Here is a 14,361-nt window from a genome sequence, read left to right on the forward strand (position 1 = left end):
CCGGCTTCGGAAAGAGAAAAGGGCTGGGGCAGCCGGAAGCTCACGCACAGTGCTGGGCCTTCATCGTGACCGACGCAGGGGTGGGCATCCCACCACCCCACTTCGCAGGCGGGGACACCGAGGCCCGAGGAAGTAACGGGGCCTCGGATCCGAGGGAGAGGCTGGCCAGGCCACGATCTGGGCCCGGGAAGCAAGTGTTTTTCGGTTGTTTGTCGTTTCTGGTTTTGTTGTTTTTTGTAAAGAGCCAACGTTTTATTTTTTTAATTTTTCACTGCAGCACACAGCTTGTGGGACCTTAGTTCCCTGCCCAGGGATGATACCCGGGCCCTCGGCAGTGAGAGTGCAGAGTCCTGACCACTGGACCGCCAGGGAAGTCCCAGGAGTCAGGTTTTAAGAATCCATGCCCCTAACCACTAAGCTAGGCTGCCTCTCTAAGTTTCAAGAAACTTCTGCTTGACCAGAAATACCAAAAAATTATACTTACTACTACTTGCACAGAGAAGATGGGGGGTGGGGGGGGGAAGGTTAAAATCAGATCCAAAGACAGTGATTTCTGCTTCACTGTGGGCAGCGGGAGAGGCCGGGGAGAGCCCTCTGAGCGATTTCCAAGTCCTTCTTTTCTTTATCCCAAACACAAAGAGCCACCCTCACTGCGGTCACTGCAGGCCATGCCCAGGTTCCCACCACCGGGTCTTCCTTTTGAATCCAGCCAGTGGCGTCACCCCACCCAGCGGGCAGACCGGGCGATATCTGCAAAACAACAATCAAGGACCCTCCTTTCGAGAGCCAACGGCGGGCCGCACCGGGCCGCACAGCCCCACTACCCTGTCGCTCATCACATCAACAGCTAAGACAAAGCCGGCCGGAAGAGCAGACGGTGACCTCGGCCCCCCAGGTCCAAGCCCGCGCCCCCCCTGCAGGAGGCCAAGATGGGGGCGTCTGGAAAGCAAACATCGGGGATGGTCCGGGTCATCAGCTCAGGCAGTGCAGCCCCGGGGCAGGGGTGCGGGCAGCGGGGCACGGCCGCCCCGGCCAAGGCCACCACCCAGGCCCCAGGGGCCACCCCGTGACCTCAAGGCCCTTCGGGGCTCCAGGGAAGGGATGCCACCCCCACCCCCACCCCGAGCCTCACCACCCACACCTCCGCAAGGTGGCGGAGCACAACAGCGAGTGGCCCACCCGGAGGACCCGTGTCTCCCGGGCCCCCCGTTACTGTGGCCTCCTGAAACCAATGCCAAACTAGTGGAAATCACGGCTGGGGGCCGGGCTGGACCCAGGGCCACGAGAGGGGCACGAGCGCCAGTCACGCGGGAAGCGGTGTCCGAAGGTAGAGGGAGGACACCAAGAGGCCAGCGGTCCTGGGCTCGGGCCTCCTGGGCTCCCAACTGTCCTGGAGCCGAGCCGGGTGGGGCTGCAGGTCCGCACGCTGGTCCCCGAGCTCGGCGTCGGCCGCCCAGCTGCCCAGGAACAGCTCTGACCTTCCTCCCAGTCTCCCGGGAAAAGTCAGCGTCCGGCCAGCGGGCACTCCTGCCCCGAGCTGCCCCCAAGCTGTCCAGGGCAGGGGTGGGTGTCCGCCTGCTCTGGGCCCAGCGCGCCACCCACATCTGGTGACACGCTTAAAAGGTGGAGACGCGGTTCTCTGTGTGGGGAGAAGCATCAGTTTCAGAGAGTCCATCACTTCGTCTTACCAGAACTTTCTCCAGAAACTGGGGCAGGAGGCAGACTTCACAGAGAGAAGACGGCCTCACGCCAGGCTCGCCGGGCCGCCCCTCAGAGCCTGACACGCTCCTGCCCTGCCCTTCCCCACCCCGGGCCGAGGCCCGGCCATCTGTCCAAAGCCTGGCCCCGACCAGGGCACACGCGCAGCAGCCCTTGCAGAGGCCTCCCCAGGACGCGAAGACGGCCCGCGCGTGGTGGGCAGAGCCACCCCCGGCCCCTGCAGGCTCTCTCCCAGGCCCCACGAGCCGGGCACAGCGCGGACGCCCCATCACGAACGACGTCTGCATCCAGGTCCGCCCGCCACGCTCCACCGTGAGACTCGCCGGCAGCCCCTCCTCCAGCAGGTCACTACGCCTCCCACTGTGCCCGGCTGCACCAGAGTCTCTGAGGCACGTGGGGTCTCCTTGTACAGAGATGGGTGTCCAGCCACAGTGACAACAGAGGGGTGACTGAACCAGCAGACAAAGCATCAGACTCCAGAAAAGGCAGAGCGCTGCCACAGCTGATCAAGGCCAGACAAACAGCCCGGTTCAAAAAGGGCAAAGGACTCGAACAGACCTCTCTGCAGAGAAGACACACGCATGGCCACCAACAGGCTCACGACAAGATGCTCGGCATCACTGGGGAGCGCGAGTCAACAGCACGGCGAGACACCACCCCACACCCGTGGCCGCCATCAAAAAACAGAAACCAGCGTCGGCGAGGATATGGGGAACCTGGGACGCAGGTGCACCACTGCTGTGGAAGGCAGTACGGAGGTCCCTCAAAAAGCAGACACAGAATTACCGTGTGACCAGCCATTCCACATGTGAGAACGTGCCCGACAAAACTGAAAGGCGGCTAAACCCACCCACAACAGCGCCATTCAGCGTGGCTAAAACATGGAAGCGACCCAACTGTCCGCTGTCTGATTACAGATAAACAAAACGTGGCCCATCCATCCAGCGGAGTGCTATTCTGCCTTACAGAGGAGGGAGATCCTGACACCTGCTCCAACGCGGATGGACCCTGAGGACACGGTGCCGAGCGAGATGAGCCAGACACAAAATGTGGTCCATCCATCCAGCGGAGTGCTATTCTGCCTTACAGAGGAGGGAGATCCTGACACCTGCTCCAACGCGGATGGACCCTGAGGACACGGTGCCGAGTGAAATAAACCAGACACAAAAGGACGAATTCTGTGTGATCCCGCTTCTGTGAGGTCCCCGGAGGAGTCACACTCACAGAGACAGAAAGGAGGAGGGTGGGGCCGGGGCTGGGGGAGGGGTGGGCAGTGAGCGTCTCACGGGGGCAGAGTGTCGGTTTGGGAAGATGAGAAAGTTCTGGAGACAATGCCGGTGACGGTTACACAGCAACGTGAATGCGCTGCTGAGCTGCACACTTAGAAATGGTTAAAATGGTAAGCTTTACATTAAGCGTACTTTGCTACCATTTTAAAAAAACAACAAAAAACAACGGTGGGCTGGATTTGGTGTGTGGCCCATAGTTCTCCGACCCTTTTATTAAAGTGTGTAAAATTTTACGGCACATATATTTTACCACACACACCAAAAAACCACGTATAAGGAGAATTACAGAAGAAAATACTAAAAATAACAAAATGGCCGACTCCATTAGCAAAAAAGGAGTCGAGAGCTATTCAGCTCTCACATTAACAAAGCTATTCTGAATGACGGTAACCTAACGTTGTGAGAAGGTAGGAACGTGGGCGTGGAACTGGCACACCGTTTAGAGAAAGAATTTTGGTAACAAAATCTAGAGCCCTTAAAAAGGGCCTACACCCTGCGGGGGTCAGAGTCTCCTGAGAAATGCCCAGGGACGTGCACGCAGATTTAAGCACACACAGTCACCCCACACGACCAAAGATGCCAGAGAAGTATAGAGACACATCGTATGCATGAATAAGTAAATGAAAGAAACAGGCCAGGGAGCTCGCTCTGAGCCACCAAATCTCCTACGAGAAACTCACCGAAAGTCCCAGGCGTCTGAGGAGATGCACTTGCGGTGACCACTGATCTGAGCCACCTCAGGACCCAGGCCTTCCCCTCCCCTCCCCGCAGGGGCCAGTCAGCCAGTACAACCATTTCAGAAAACAGCTCAGCATGACCTCTGACCCAGCACAGCCCTTGCTCCAGACACACGTGCACACGCTTGCACCAAGGACGCTCCACACTCCTGTTCGCAGGCGCTCCCAAGTCCATCGACACAAGAGTGGGGACAGGCTGGCGTGCGCCCAGCAACCAGGCCAGCAGACCGCGCGACAAGACCCAGGGGAGAGCCAGCAGCCTCGCTGGACACAGGTCCAGACACAGGGGGACGTTCAGGATGGTGTCCAGGGGGGGGCAGGAAGCAGCTGGCAGGTGTGCATGACTTTCCGTGGTACCACACGCTGCTGTGCTGAGGTTTCTGCGAGGGATCCGTGGTGAGATGCTCCCCGAAGCATCACTTGTAATAACAAAAACGTGGCCCAACCCTCGGATGTAGAATAAATGCCAGGACCCTCAATACCACAGATTACTCACAAAAATGCTACGTGGCCGTAAACACGCACAGACCTGCACAGACATACGTGCACACAGGGGTGTGTGCCCAAGGAAGGGCTGTCACCCGCTCGCAACGGCGGCCCCGGATCCTACAAGGCCCCCGCAGGGGACTGTGTCTGAGACGGCGGGGATCCAAACACAGGCCGGGGACCGGCTGGCACTAAGACATTCTCGACGATTTTGTTAGATGCGCTAATGGCAGCGTGGTGGTGATTTTCTACAATTCTGTATCTGTTAGACGGATCTCGAAACACTTAAACATGAAGTGAGATAATGCCTGGGGTCTGCTTTTAAAGAGGAGGAAGGAGGGCTTCCCTGGTGGCGCAGTGGTTGAGAGTCCGCCTGCTGATGCAGGGGACGCGGGTTCGTGCCCAGGTCCGGGAAGATCCCACATGCCGCGAAGCGGCTGGGCCCATGAGCCATGGCCACTGAGCCTGCGCGTTTGGAGCCTGTGCTCCGCAACGGGAGAGGCCACAACAGTGAGAGGCCGGCGTACTGCCAAAAAAAAACCAAAAAAACAAAAACAAAGAGGAGGAAGGAGCTAGATGAAAAGAAACGAGTAACACGATGGCACGTGTGGAACCGGGTGTGCGGCTGTGTGAACTGACCTCCCGACTTCGGGGCACTCTTGAATCTCCCAGTTTATAAGTCACAGACACATCACCATGGCACTGAGAGACAAGCGCTGGTCCCTTGAGGCGGTGGGCTCTGCTGGGCAGGATTCTGTTCCACTCACCCCGTAGCAGCAAAGGCACAGGCCCAGGCGGCTCCGGAGCGTCTGCGACTCTCTCGCGAGCCCCAGGCACGGCCTGCGTCCCCATCCCTCCGCCCGCTTACAGCCGCCGCGGGGCCAGGCTGCAGGGCTGCCTTGTGGAGTCCCGGCCACAGTCCTCAGCCCCGGGGACCCCAGGGCCTCTGGCATGGGGACGCGTGAGAGAAATCGCAACGCAAGTGTAAGTGTTTAACGGAACATTTAAAAGCCTAATTACGTACGTGATGCGTGAGAGGCCTCCAGCTCAGGTAGTTAAATCCCGAGGGGCACTAAAAACCACGGGAGACCCCCCCAAGTGACTCAAGACCCCCTCAATAGCAGCAACGGGAAAATGAAAGCAAGTTCTCCCCAAACAGGAGACTCCAACCTCCCCTGCAGGACGCCCGCCCCGCGGCAGAGACTGGACACAGGGCCGGTCTCGGGCCTCACTGTCGGCTCAGTGGGGGGCGGCAGGAGTGGAGGCCTTCTTCCTCGCCGTGGGGAAGGAGCGCGATTCGGAATCCGCGGGCCCTCACGGCAGGCAGGGATGCCGGGGACCCAGCCCGCAGGGGTGCCAGCGCCGGGCAGGGCGGGGGCCGCGTTCTCGGTCCTCTGCAGTCGCACCCGTCGGCATATGGCCCAGCCCCAGCTCCACTGCAGGTGGCCGGACCCCGGCTGGGAGGAGGGTCCTGAGCGTCCCCCACCAGGGAGCCCAGGACCCCGCACGGCCGCTCAGGCCACGCGGAGCACAGCTTACCTCCTGGAGTGACGCGGGGCCAGCCCAGGGCCCACCTTGGTCTCACAGCCTAAAGAGCTTTATAAATGCAGAAAAGACCCACTAGGGTCAGGCAAGCTAGGCGACACTTATTACATACAAGGATGTTAAAAAAAAATCACAGTTTTGATAGTTCTGCAAAAAAAAACTTAGCAAATTTACAACAAAACTGTCAAGTAATTAAGGCTAGGCACTTCACACATGAACTTAAACTGCTAATTAAAATCCCCTCGCTTAATTGACTACATTTGCATATCATTCAACTTGGGAGTATAATTTTTTTAACGGTTTGGGCAACGTGGTTCGAACGCCAGGAAGCGGGAGGCGGCAGGTGAGGGGAGCCAGCAGCCCCAGGCGAGACCAGGGAGGGCAGGGCTGGGACCCCCGGGGCTTCACGCCAGGCCTGGGGTCCCCACCCCAGGTGGAGAAGGAAGTCGAGGCCAGCAGAGACCCCCCGCCCCCAAGGCTCCCCCCTTGCAGCCCAGCACCTCTACCTTGCCTTGACCTCCGGTGGGGAGGGGCCAGGGGATTCCAGAACTACCCATGGGACACATGCACCTGCCCCTCCTCCAGGGGCAGCACGGCGGCCCCCCTGCCCCATCTGCCCCAACTCCGCCAGGGGCTCACGAAGCACCCGCCCCGCAGGGGGCGACGTCTTGGAGTCAGACAACCACACCCGCCTCCACCCACCTCCCATCCCAGCCTCACTCGCAGCGGCTGGAACACGAAGCACCCAGGCCCCAAGGCCCCACCGTCTCTAGGGCCCGGCCCGCGCCCGGCGGGTCCACGTGAAGACTGTGCGCCTTGCCGTCCACGGCTGGACCCGTGGGTCCCCGTGGGAGGCACCCCAGCCGCACGCAGGGTGAGAGGGGCTCTGCGGGCCCAACGGCCCCTTTGTTCCAAGGGTGGAAGGGCAGCAGTGAGTTGATCCAGGAGGAGAACGCCAGGCAAACAGGGACGCGCCCACGAGGACGGGCCGGAGGAACCGCAAGCACGGCCGCAACCCCGGAGAGCGAGGAGGTCGGGTGTGAAGGCAGCACACGCGGCCACTGCCGCTGCCACGTGGATGCCTCGCCCACCCGCCGGGGCTGAGCCATGAACCAGGGCCACGGCAACATGAAAGAACCCTGAGGTGTCAGAGAACAGACGTGGACCCAGAAAGCAGGCCACTCACAGGCCCAGTCACAGCCCCGCAGGCCATCCAGATACCCCCAGCCTCAGAGCCAGGTGGGCCGCCGGCCTCCACAGGGCTCGGGGCCCGCTTGGCTGTTGGCAGCGGGTGTGGCTGGGACGGCCCATGGATGTGGAGGTGGGCTCCCGTGCTGAGGTGGTTTCCTGCACACGAAGCGGGACAGACCCTCGGCCCTCCCGGAACATGCTACGTGGTGCAGGAGAGGCACGGGGGCGCCCCTGCCCAGCTGCGAAGAGTGGGGTGCGGAGAAGACTGTGCCCGCCAGGCCCAGGTTTGGGGCAGGTCCCCAGGCACCAATCACAACCACCTGGCTCCTGTGGCGACGTGGCCAACAGCTCCTCGGGGGCTGAGGGAGGCCAGCGCGGGCACACAGGACCACCTGACATCCAGTGGCTGACCCCAAAATGCATCCATCGCCCCCACCTACAGTCCTGACATTCAACCCAGTTCCATGCTGCTGGCCACGTCGCGGGGAGCCTACTTTCAACAAGAGATGTTCCTTTCGAAGTAGCCCACCAGCATCCCAGCGGAAGCCACGTCGGGGCCGACGCCACACGAGGCCTGTCCAGGGAGAGCGTCCCTCGAACCCCCCATGCAGACCCAAGCAAGCGTGAAGCAGGGCGAGGACGCCCGACACCTACAGGACAGCTCTGTCCACTCCCGGGAAAGCTCCCCGCTCTCTCCTTTTCTAGCCATCGACAGCCAAGCTGCCAGTAAACCTTGACGATTAGTGATTTCATGCCTCTATGAGTCATTCAACGAGTATTTATTCCAGGCCCGGAACTGGGGACCCAGCCGAGACCAACACCCCCTCCCCCCCATGAAGCCGACAACACAACCACAAACACACAACCCCAGAGCCGGCCGCAACAAGGGCTCCCCGGAGAGCCCAGACCGCGGGGCAGGCCTGACCGCTGCGGGCTGCGCGGCCCACAGAGCCACGCCAACTTCCTGAATGATCTGTAGCTGCAAAATCAAGAAGTCGCAGTGTTCTTTGAGTCTTTCTAAATCAAAAATGTAAAATCAGAGGAGACGCAAAGGCCAAATACCCGACAGCGTCCTGTCTGCTCCCCCGGCCGTCCCACTGCGCTGAAGCAGGGGCTTCTAGAAGCCAGCCCTGCGTTCACAGACGGCAGCATCAGAGCTGTGGTCTGCTCCCCCCTGCCCTGGGGCTGCGTGGGGGCCCGGGCCACGCTGGCACAGGTCACACCGTGGACACACATGCAGCCCAAGGCCCCGCCCGCCCCACTCCACTCACACGGACACACGGACACCGTTCGCAGTGCTAACCCAACTCCGACCAAAACCAGCTTCAGACCCCACCGCGTGGGCCCCACACTCCCGGAAACGACTTCCCGTCCCTTCTCTGAGGCTCGGATCGGCCCTCGTTAACCCACGGATGCGTGTGGCCCGGAGCCCCCGCCCCGCAATCTCAGGGCCCAGCCCCCCTGGACTCGCCCCATCGCCCCATGACCAGTGGGCAGGAGGGAAGGAAGGGCCCTCGGAGGAATGGAGCCTTCTCCCTCTCCCGCAGCCCTCACAGATCTTAAGGAAATAATTCAGCCTCTGTATTTTAACTCAAAACAAAGAAACTTCTAAAAAACATTTCAGTTGAAACTTGCATAATTCTTCCAGTGGAGAAATCCTCCCCAACTTTCGCAATCCTTAGAAAGAGACACATTATTGCTGCTTGTGTAACAGTCTCCGGGCCACAGAGAGTCCGGCCGCCGGCCACGGACACCTCCCGCCAGACAGCCGGGGCGCGGGGCCCGGAAGCACCACCTCCCCCAGGCCCTCCCTGCGCCCGGCGGTCACCCTCCCCAGACTTCCTCGTGGGCCTCGCCTGGCATCTCAGACAGACGGTACCCAGACGCGCTGCAACGAAGCGTGGGAGCCACTGGCCCTGCTCTCGAAGCCCCGCGCCGACTGAGGGGTCCCGGGGGGCAGGAGGGTCGGAGGCGAGGGCCACTCAAGGACCCTGCTGCCCCCAGAGAGACGAGGGCCCCGCCCAGCTCCAAGGAGACGTCCTGGACATCGGCAGGATGGCCGAAGACGGGCAGACGTGGCCCGCTCACTGCACAGAGACTGAGGGCCAGCCCCCCACGCCTTCCCTCCCTCACACACGGCTGACCACAGGGCTCAGGGCAGCAACCAGAGGCTCCTCAAGCTGCTGTTCCCTTCTGACAAGGCCCCGGCCTCACTCTGGGGCCTTCGCGCTGAGGACCAGACCGACCCGCAGACCCTGTCCTCCTGCACAAGGGGCGGGGCCCGTCCGGGAGCCTGGCCTCGCATCATCGCCCGACGGCACCCCGCCTTCTCAGCTGAGCGTCCAAAGCCAGGGAATCACCACGGAGCCCCATGGAAACCTCGAGCAAAACAAGCGGACAGAGGGACAGCCGAGGGACTTCCCCGGCAGCCCAGGGGCTACGATACCCACTCCCAATGCAGGCGGCCCAGGTTCGATCCCTGGTCGGGGAACTAGCTCCCGCACGCATGCCGCAGCTAAGACCCGGCACAGCCGAGAAAAACAGATAGATAGATAAACAGATAGAGACACAGGTAAAGAAATAAATATCTTAAAGAAAAAACAGGACAGCCAAACCTCGACATCTAGGGCCAAACCTGACGGCGTCCGGTGAGCACAGCCCCCCACGAAAGAGGGAGTGCCGGGAAAGGCATGCTGGCCAGAGTCCCTTCCAGTCTGTCGCACGTTCCTGATTCCATGCCCTCCCGTGGCCATTTCGGCTTGAAGGCACAACACGCTGAGAGGCCCAGCTCTCCCTCCACCACAGCCACAGCCGGTCCGCAACAGACACCAAGAGACTCAGCACTCCTCCACGCCAACAGCCCGGCCGGGTCTCTACTTTGAGGAAACACTGCTCTCTGACTAGAGAGCCGTCATCAGGTGACGCAGGGAAACTGCTCCAGCGCTAGGAATTTAGACAGACCGCACCGCGGACGCTCACACCACACACCACGGCGACCATCGGCCCACGAGCCCCTGGTGTGCAGGCAATTCGACAAAGAAGACTCCCGCGAGGACTCAGCGTCTGAAGGACAGAAGCCAGCGAGCGACACCAACCCCGGTCTCCAGTCTGAGAAGCGGGACCCTCCGAAGGCACGGCAGTTCCCAGGAGCCTGTTTCTTAACCACACAAGGACCGGCCAGGCTCCAGCCTGGGGAGACAGCACACCCCCGCCCCACCGCCTGCTCGGCCGCGAGGAGCCCTCCCGCGGAACGAGGGGTGCGTCCCAGGCAGCAGCCAGGCTGGCAGCACCAACGTCCCGCCATGACCGATAGCAGCCGTACCGTTAAAACACCAGTCCGGTTTGGTTCAAACGCCATCAGATAAGGACAGAGCCGACTGGGCAGAAGAAAAGGGGAGGGGACCGTGGGAAGGCTCTGAGGCCCCCATCTCCTCGCCACACATTCCCAGCAGCAAAAGGACACATCCTCGCCCCGCCTATGACCTCATCACTTAAACACCCCCCAAAAAACACTGCCAATGGCCGCTACTTACTACAGTCCCCCTCTTTCACAAGTGAGGAAACTGAGGCAAACTTGCGCAAGGTCAGGCAGCTAGTGAGGAACGGAGCGAAGGACAGGGCGAGGACATGGGAGCAGCCCCATGGGGCTCCACGTTCTGACCCGCCCAGCGCGGGACACCAAGGACAGCAGCCGGGGCCCCGGCAGCCCCGACAGCCGTGGGACGGCCGAGAGCACATCCTTTGGGGCCCCCGTGGTGTGGGGGGCATCGCTGAGGAGGGCCCCGGCTGGCACACATGGACGTGCCACCTTCAAGGATTTCCAACTCAGGCGGGAGCCCCGCCCCCCCCACTCGGTCCCACGCTGGGATTGCCGCCCCACCGTGGTCAGGCCGCAGGCACAGCAGGGCAAGCGAAGGCCATTGGGCACCAGCACCCCACAAGAGTCCCTGGCCCCTGCCCACTGCTGACGGCAGAGGACACCGGCCTCCGTTTGGCAGGAGACCCGGGCGACCCCTAGGCCCCCAGCACCTGGAACACGCTTCGGCTCACTTCATGGCCCCGGCACCCAAGGCCCCCACAAAGAGTGGTGCCAGCACACTCTTTGGTCCTCTCTGCCCTCAGCCTTGGGAGATCAAAAACATTAAAATAAACTACGAGAAAAGTGAAGAAATCAAAACACAACCCGTGAATAATTTGTCGAGCAGGGAGTGGGAGGGGTGAACAGAGGCGGGCAGGGCGCCGGGAGGGGGTCTTCCCAGGCAGCTTCTTCCAGAACAAGCAGGGTCTGGGCAGCCATGGGTCCCCCCGATCCTGAGGCTCAGACCCCCCCTTCTCACGGGTGGGGTGTCCCTGGCATGTAGACAGGCTGTGCTGGCGACTGCTGGAAAGGACCACGCACCCCAGAATTCCCAACCGCACAGTCACAGAGAGAAGGCAGTGAGCAGAGTCCCGGGAACAGGACAGGCGGCGAGGCCGGCGGGAGGAGTGGCCCCCGAGGTGCAGGAGTGGCAGGAAGGCACAGAAGCGTGTGAGTGGCCAGCCAGCCACACGGCCGAGGCCCAGAAGGAGGGACACCGGACCGCCGGCCCATACCACCACTGCGAGGATAGGCCGCGCTGACACTTCGGCCTGGGGCCCCACAACCACTTACAGCGACCACGTCTTCGTCACCACTGGGGAGAGTGTTTTAACCGGTGAATGAGCTTTCTGAGCGGCGCTGGGGGGAGCACAGGAGGAGACAGAGTGGTGCTGACCGTCTGTTGAAATCACCAGGCACGAAAGCCCCCTCTGACCTCTTCTCTGGGACTGTGGCTCAGGGGACGGTCCTGCCTTCTCACCTGGCAGTCCCTGGGCCCACAAGCTGAGCCTACGGACACCCATGTCCAGAAGAGCAGAGCCTGCTGCAAGAGGGCTGAGGCCCGGGCCTGCAGCTGCAACAAAGAGCCCACCCCAGGAAGACAGCCACAAACATACACGGCCCAGATTCGGACACAGACACAGACACACACCCTGTGAGACAAGCCCCTCTGCGTTCCACCCTGGGGTAAGTGACCCACCACGAGCTTCCCCAGTCGGCCAGAACCCACCACTACCTTGCACACGGGGCTCCCTTGGGCCACGACGGCTGTCGAGGGGGCGGGCACCCCAAACAGAAAGGCCCCCAGTGCGCAGGGAGCGCCCACCACGCCACCCAGAGCCAGCTCCCAGTCTAAAACGAAGGGCCCGGCCAGCCTGCTGGGATCTGCCGCCGGCCGTTCCCAACAGCATACTCCCCCACCAGCGCTGCCCACTCAGACTGTCCCTCCCGCCCAATCCCAGCCCCATAGTCTGCAGACAGCTGCCACCTGGGCGCCAGCCTAGCCAAGGGCAGAAACACCACAAATCCACAAACGCACACGGTGGCCCCCTCTGAGCGCAGGCGACAGGCCCTCACTTCCCCTCCCCTCCTCCGCTCCCTGAGACTCTGACACTCCGCTGGAGGGGCGCCCAGAGAAAACCGGGCGGGAGCATCTATTCACAGATTTGGAAAAAAAAAAGTTTGATGCAATAGCTGAATTAATTAGGCCTCCCAAGAATAGCTGAGCCGATGCAGCATTCTGTGCGTGCAACTTAATAAGCCCGGATATTTAAAAGAAAAGTTACAAATACGCGGGGAGAGGGGGAGAGGTCACAGAAAGTTAGCGTGGACCCCACTGAATGGCTTCGGCGTCGAGTGGCCCGGGAGCTGCCAGGCTGGATCACACAGATCCTCCGTCTGGCAAACGACAGGGACGAGGCCAGCGGCCCTTCCCCGCGGCGCCCTTCAGCGTTTCAGAGGGAAGGAGAGAAGGAAACGCGCACATCCAAAACAAATCGCAGGCCGGCGGCTACCCTGACACTCGGGGCCCCGGGTGCCCGCCGACCAGTCCCCGAGCCCAGTGCCAAGGGGCCCTCGCCCCCGCACGGGGGACTCTGGGATTCACTCCCTGGCAGGCCAGGGCAGACACACAGAGCTGGAGTCACCGAGTCTCGGCCCCCTGCCACCACGGCCCGAACACCTGGCTTCGGTTTAGTGTCTGTCTCCCAAACCTTCAAGGCACAAACAGGCCCTGCCCGGCCAAGTTCTGCCTGCTAGGACACAGGGGCAGGCGCCCCTCTGTGTGCCAGCCCGGGAGCGTTAGGGCCAGGGCAGGTCCCTTCCGCCAACTCGGCCTGGACACCTCCTTGGGCCCCAGGAAGGCCTGGGCTCCCGGCTCCAGCCTGGACACGGCCGGGATCAAACTTCCCGGGACTCAGGGCAGAAGAGTCCGAGGTCTGAAGCCTGCCCCTCCCGGCCCAGCTGGGCACCGGCTATGGGCCTCAGGAAGGCTTCACCCACCCTGGCCAGCCCTCGAGGCCCCCAACCAGGCAAGCGGCTTGTCCTAGGAGTCGGACGGGAGGACCTTCCTCCCAGATACATGGCCATCTACGGGGACGCCAACGCCACCGCACATTTCCTTAAAACCAAACCAAACCCTGAGACGTGTAGGGGAGGCAGAGCCCCTGACCCAGGAGGAACCCCCACCCTCTCCGCAGCCCGCCCTCCTACTCACTCCCCGGGCCCGGCCGTGGCGCGGGACACTCACCCGGGGCACCCGCCGCTTGTACTTGTTGCCGTAGTCGAACTTCTCCTTGACGTCGTCCAGACAGCGGCCGAGGCGCGCCTGCTCCTCCTTGCCCGTGTAGTCCTGGCTGAGCAGGATGTAGGCCCGCCAGTTAGCCGAGTCGAAGCCCCAGTGGCAGGTCCGGTTCTCCAGGGCCTTGTGCGAGTGCACCACGAACTTGTGCGGTGGGTACATGAGGCGGCAGTCGAGGCACTGGATGCAGGCGGCGCTCGGGCTGTTGTAGAGCTCGGGCACCAGCAGCCCCTTGCACTTGCCGAAGCACTCGTGGTACACGCGCACGCTGCGCTCGCTGAGCTCCAGGCCCAGCGCCAGGCTGGCCGCCAGCTCCTTCTTGCAGGGCGGCGGGTAGGCGCCGCCGTACAGCAGCGCGTTGCACAGGCGCTCAGCGTCCGTCTTGGTGATGAGCCCGCACGAGGGCGCCGAGAAGGGCAGGATGCCCATGACTTTGAGGATCTCCAGCTGGTCGGCCGTGCAGCGCGAGCAGTAGATGTGCAGCTCGTCGCACACCGAGTTGATCTGCTGCAGCGAGAAGTCGCGCAGCACCGAGTTGAGGATCTGCGGCAGACAGAGGCGCTTCTCGCCGCCCACCACGAAGCACGAGATGGTCTCGCCCTCCAGCACGGTCTCGCAGCGCTCTGTGGAGCGGTCGGACGGCATGAAGAAGGGCCCGGGCAGCACGGGCGGCGGCGGCTGGATGGCGGGCAGGTGCAGCACCGGCGGCGGCTCGGCAGCCGCGGGCACCGGCGCCGG

The 14,361-nt window shown here is 62.1% G+C and overlaps 1 protein-coding gene across 1 annotated transcript in view; it reads right to left on the reverse strand.

Annotated features, from left to right (window-relative positions):
* SKI (SKI proto-oncogene) overlaps positions 1 to 14,361 on the reverse strand; it is a gene marked incomplete at its 5' end in the record, with an annotated part of 57,666 nt that extends 43,305 nt beyond the window's left edge. The window contains one exon of the mRNA XM_024760251.1: positions 13,573 to 14,361. Coding sequence (XP_024616019.1) covers positions 13,573 to 14,361 — 789 coding nt within the window. The remainder of the gene's footprint in view (positions 1 to 13,572) is intronic.

Source organism: Neophocaena asiaeorientalis, unplaced genomic scaffold, assembly GCF_003031525.2.
Source record: "Neophocaena asiaeorientalis asiaeorientalis breed wild unplaced genomic scaffold, Neophocaena_asiaeorientalis_V1.1 scaffold489, whole genome shotgun sequence".
Lineage (NCBI taxonomy): Eukaryota > Metazoa > Chordata > Mammalia > Artiodactyla > Phocoenidae > Neophocaena > Neophocaena asiaeorientalis.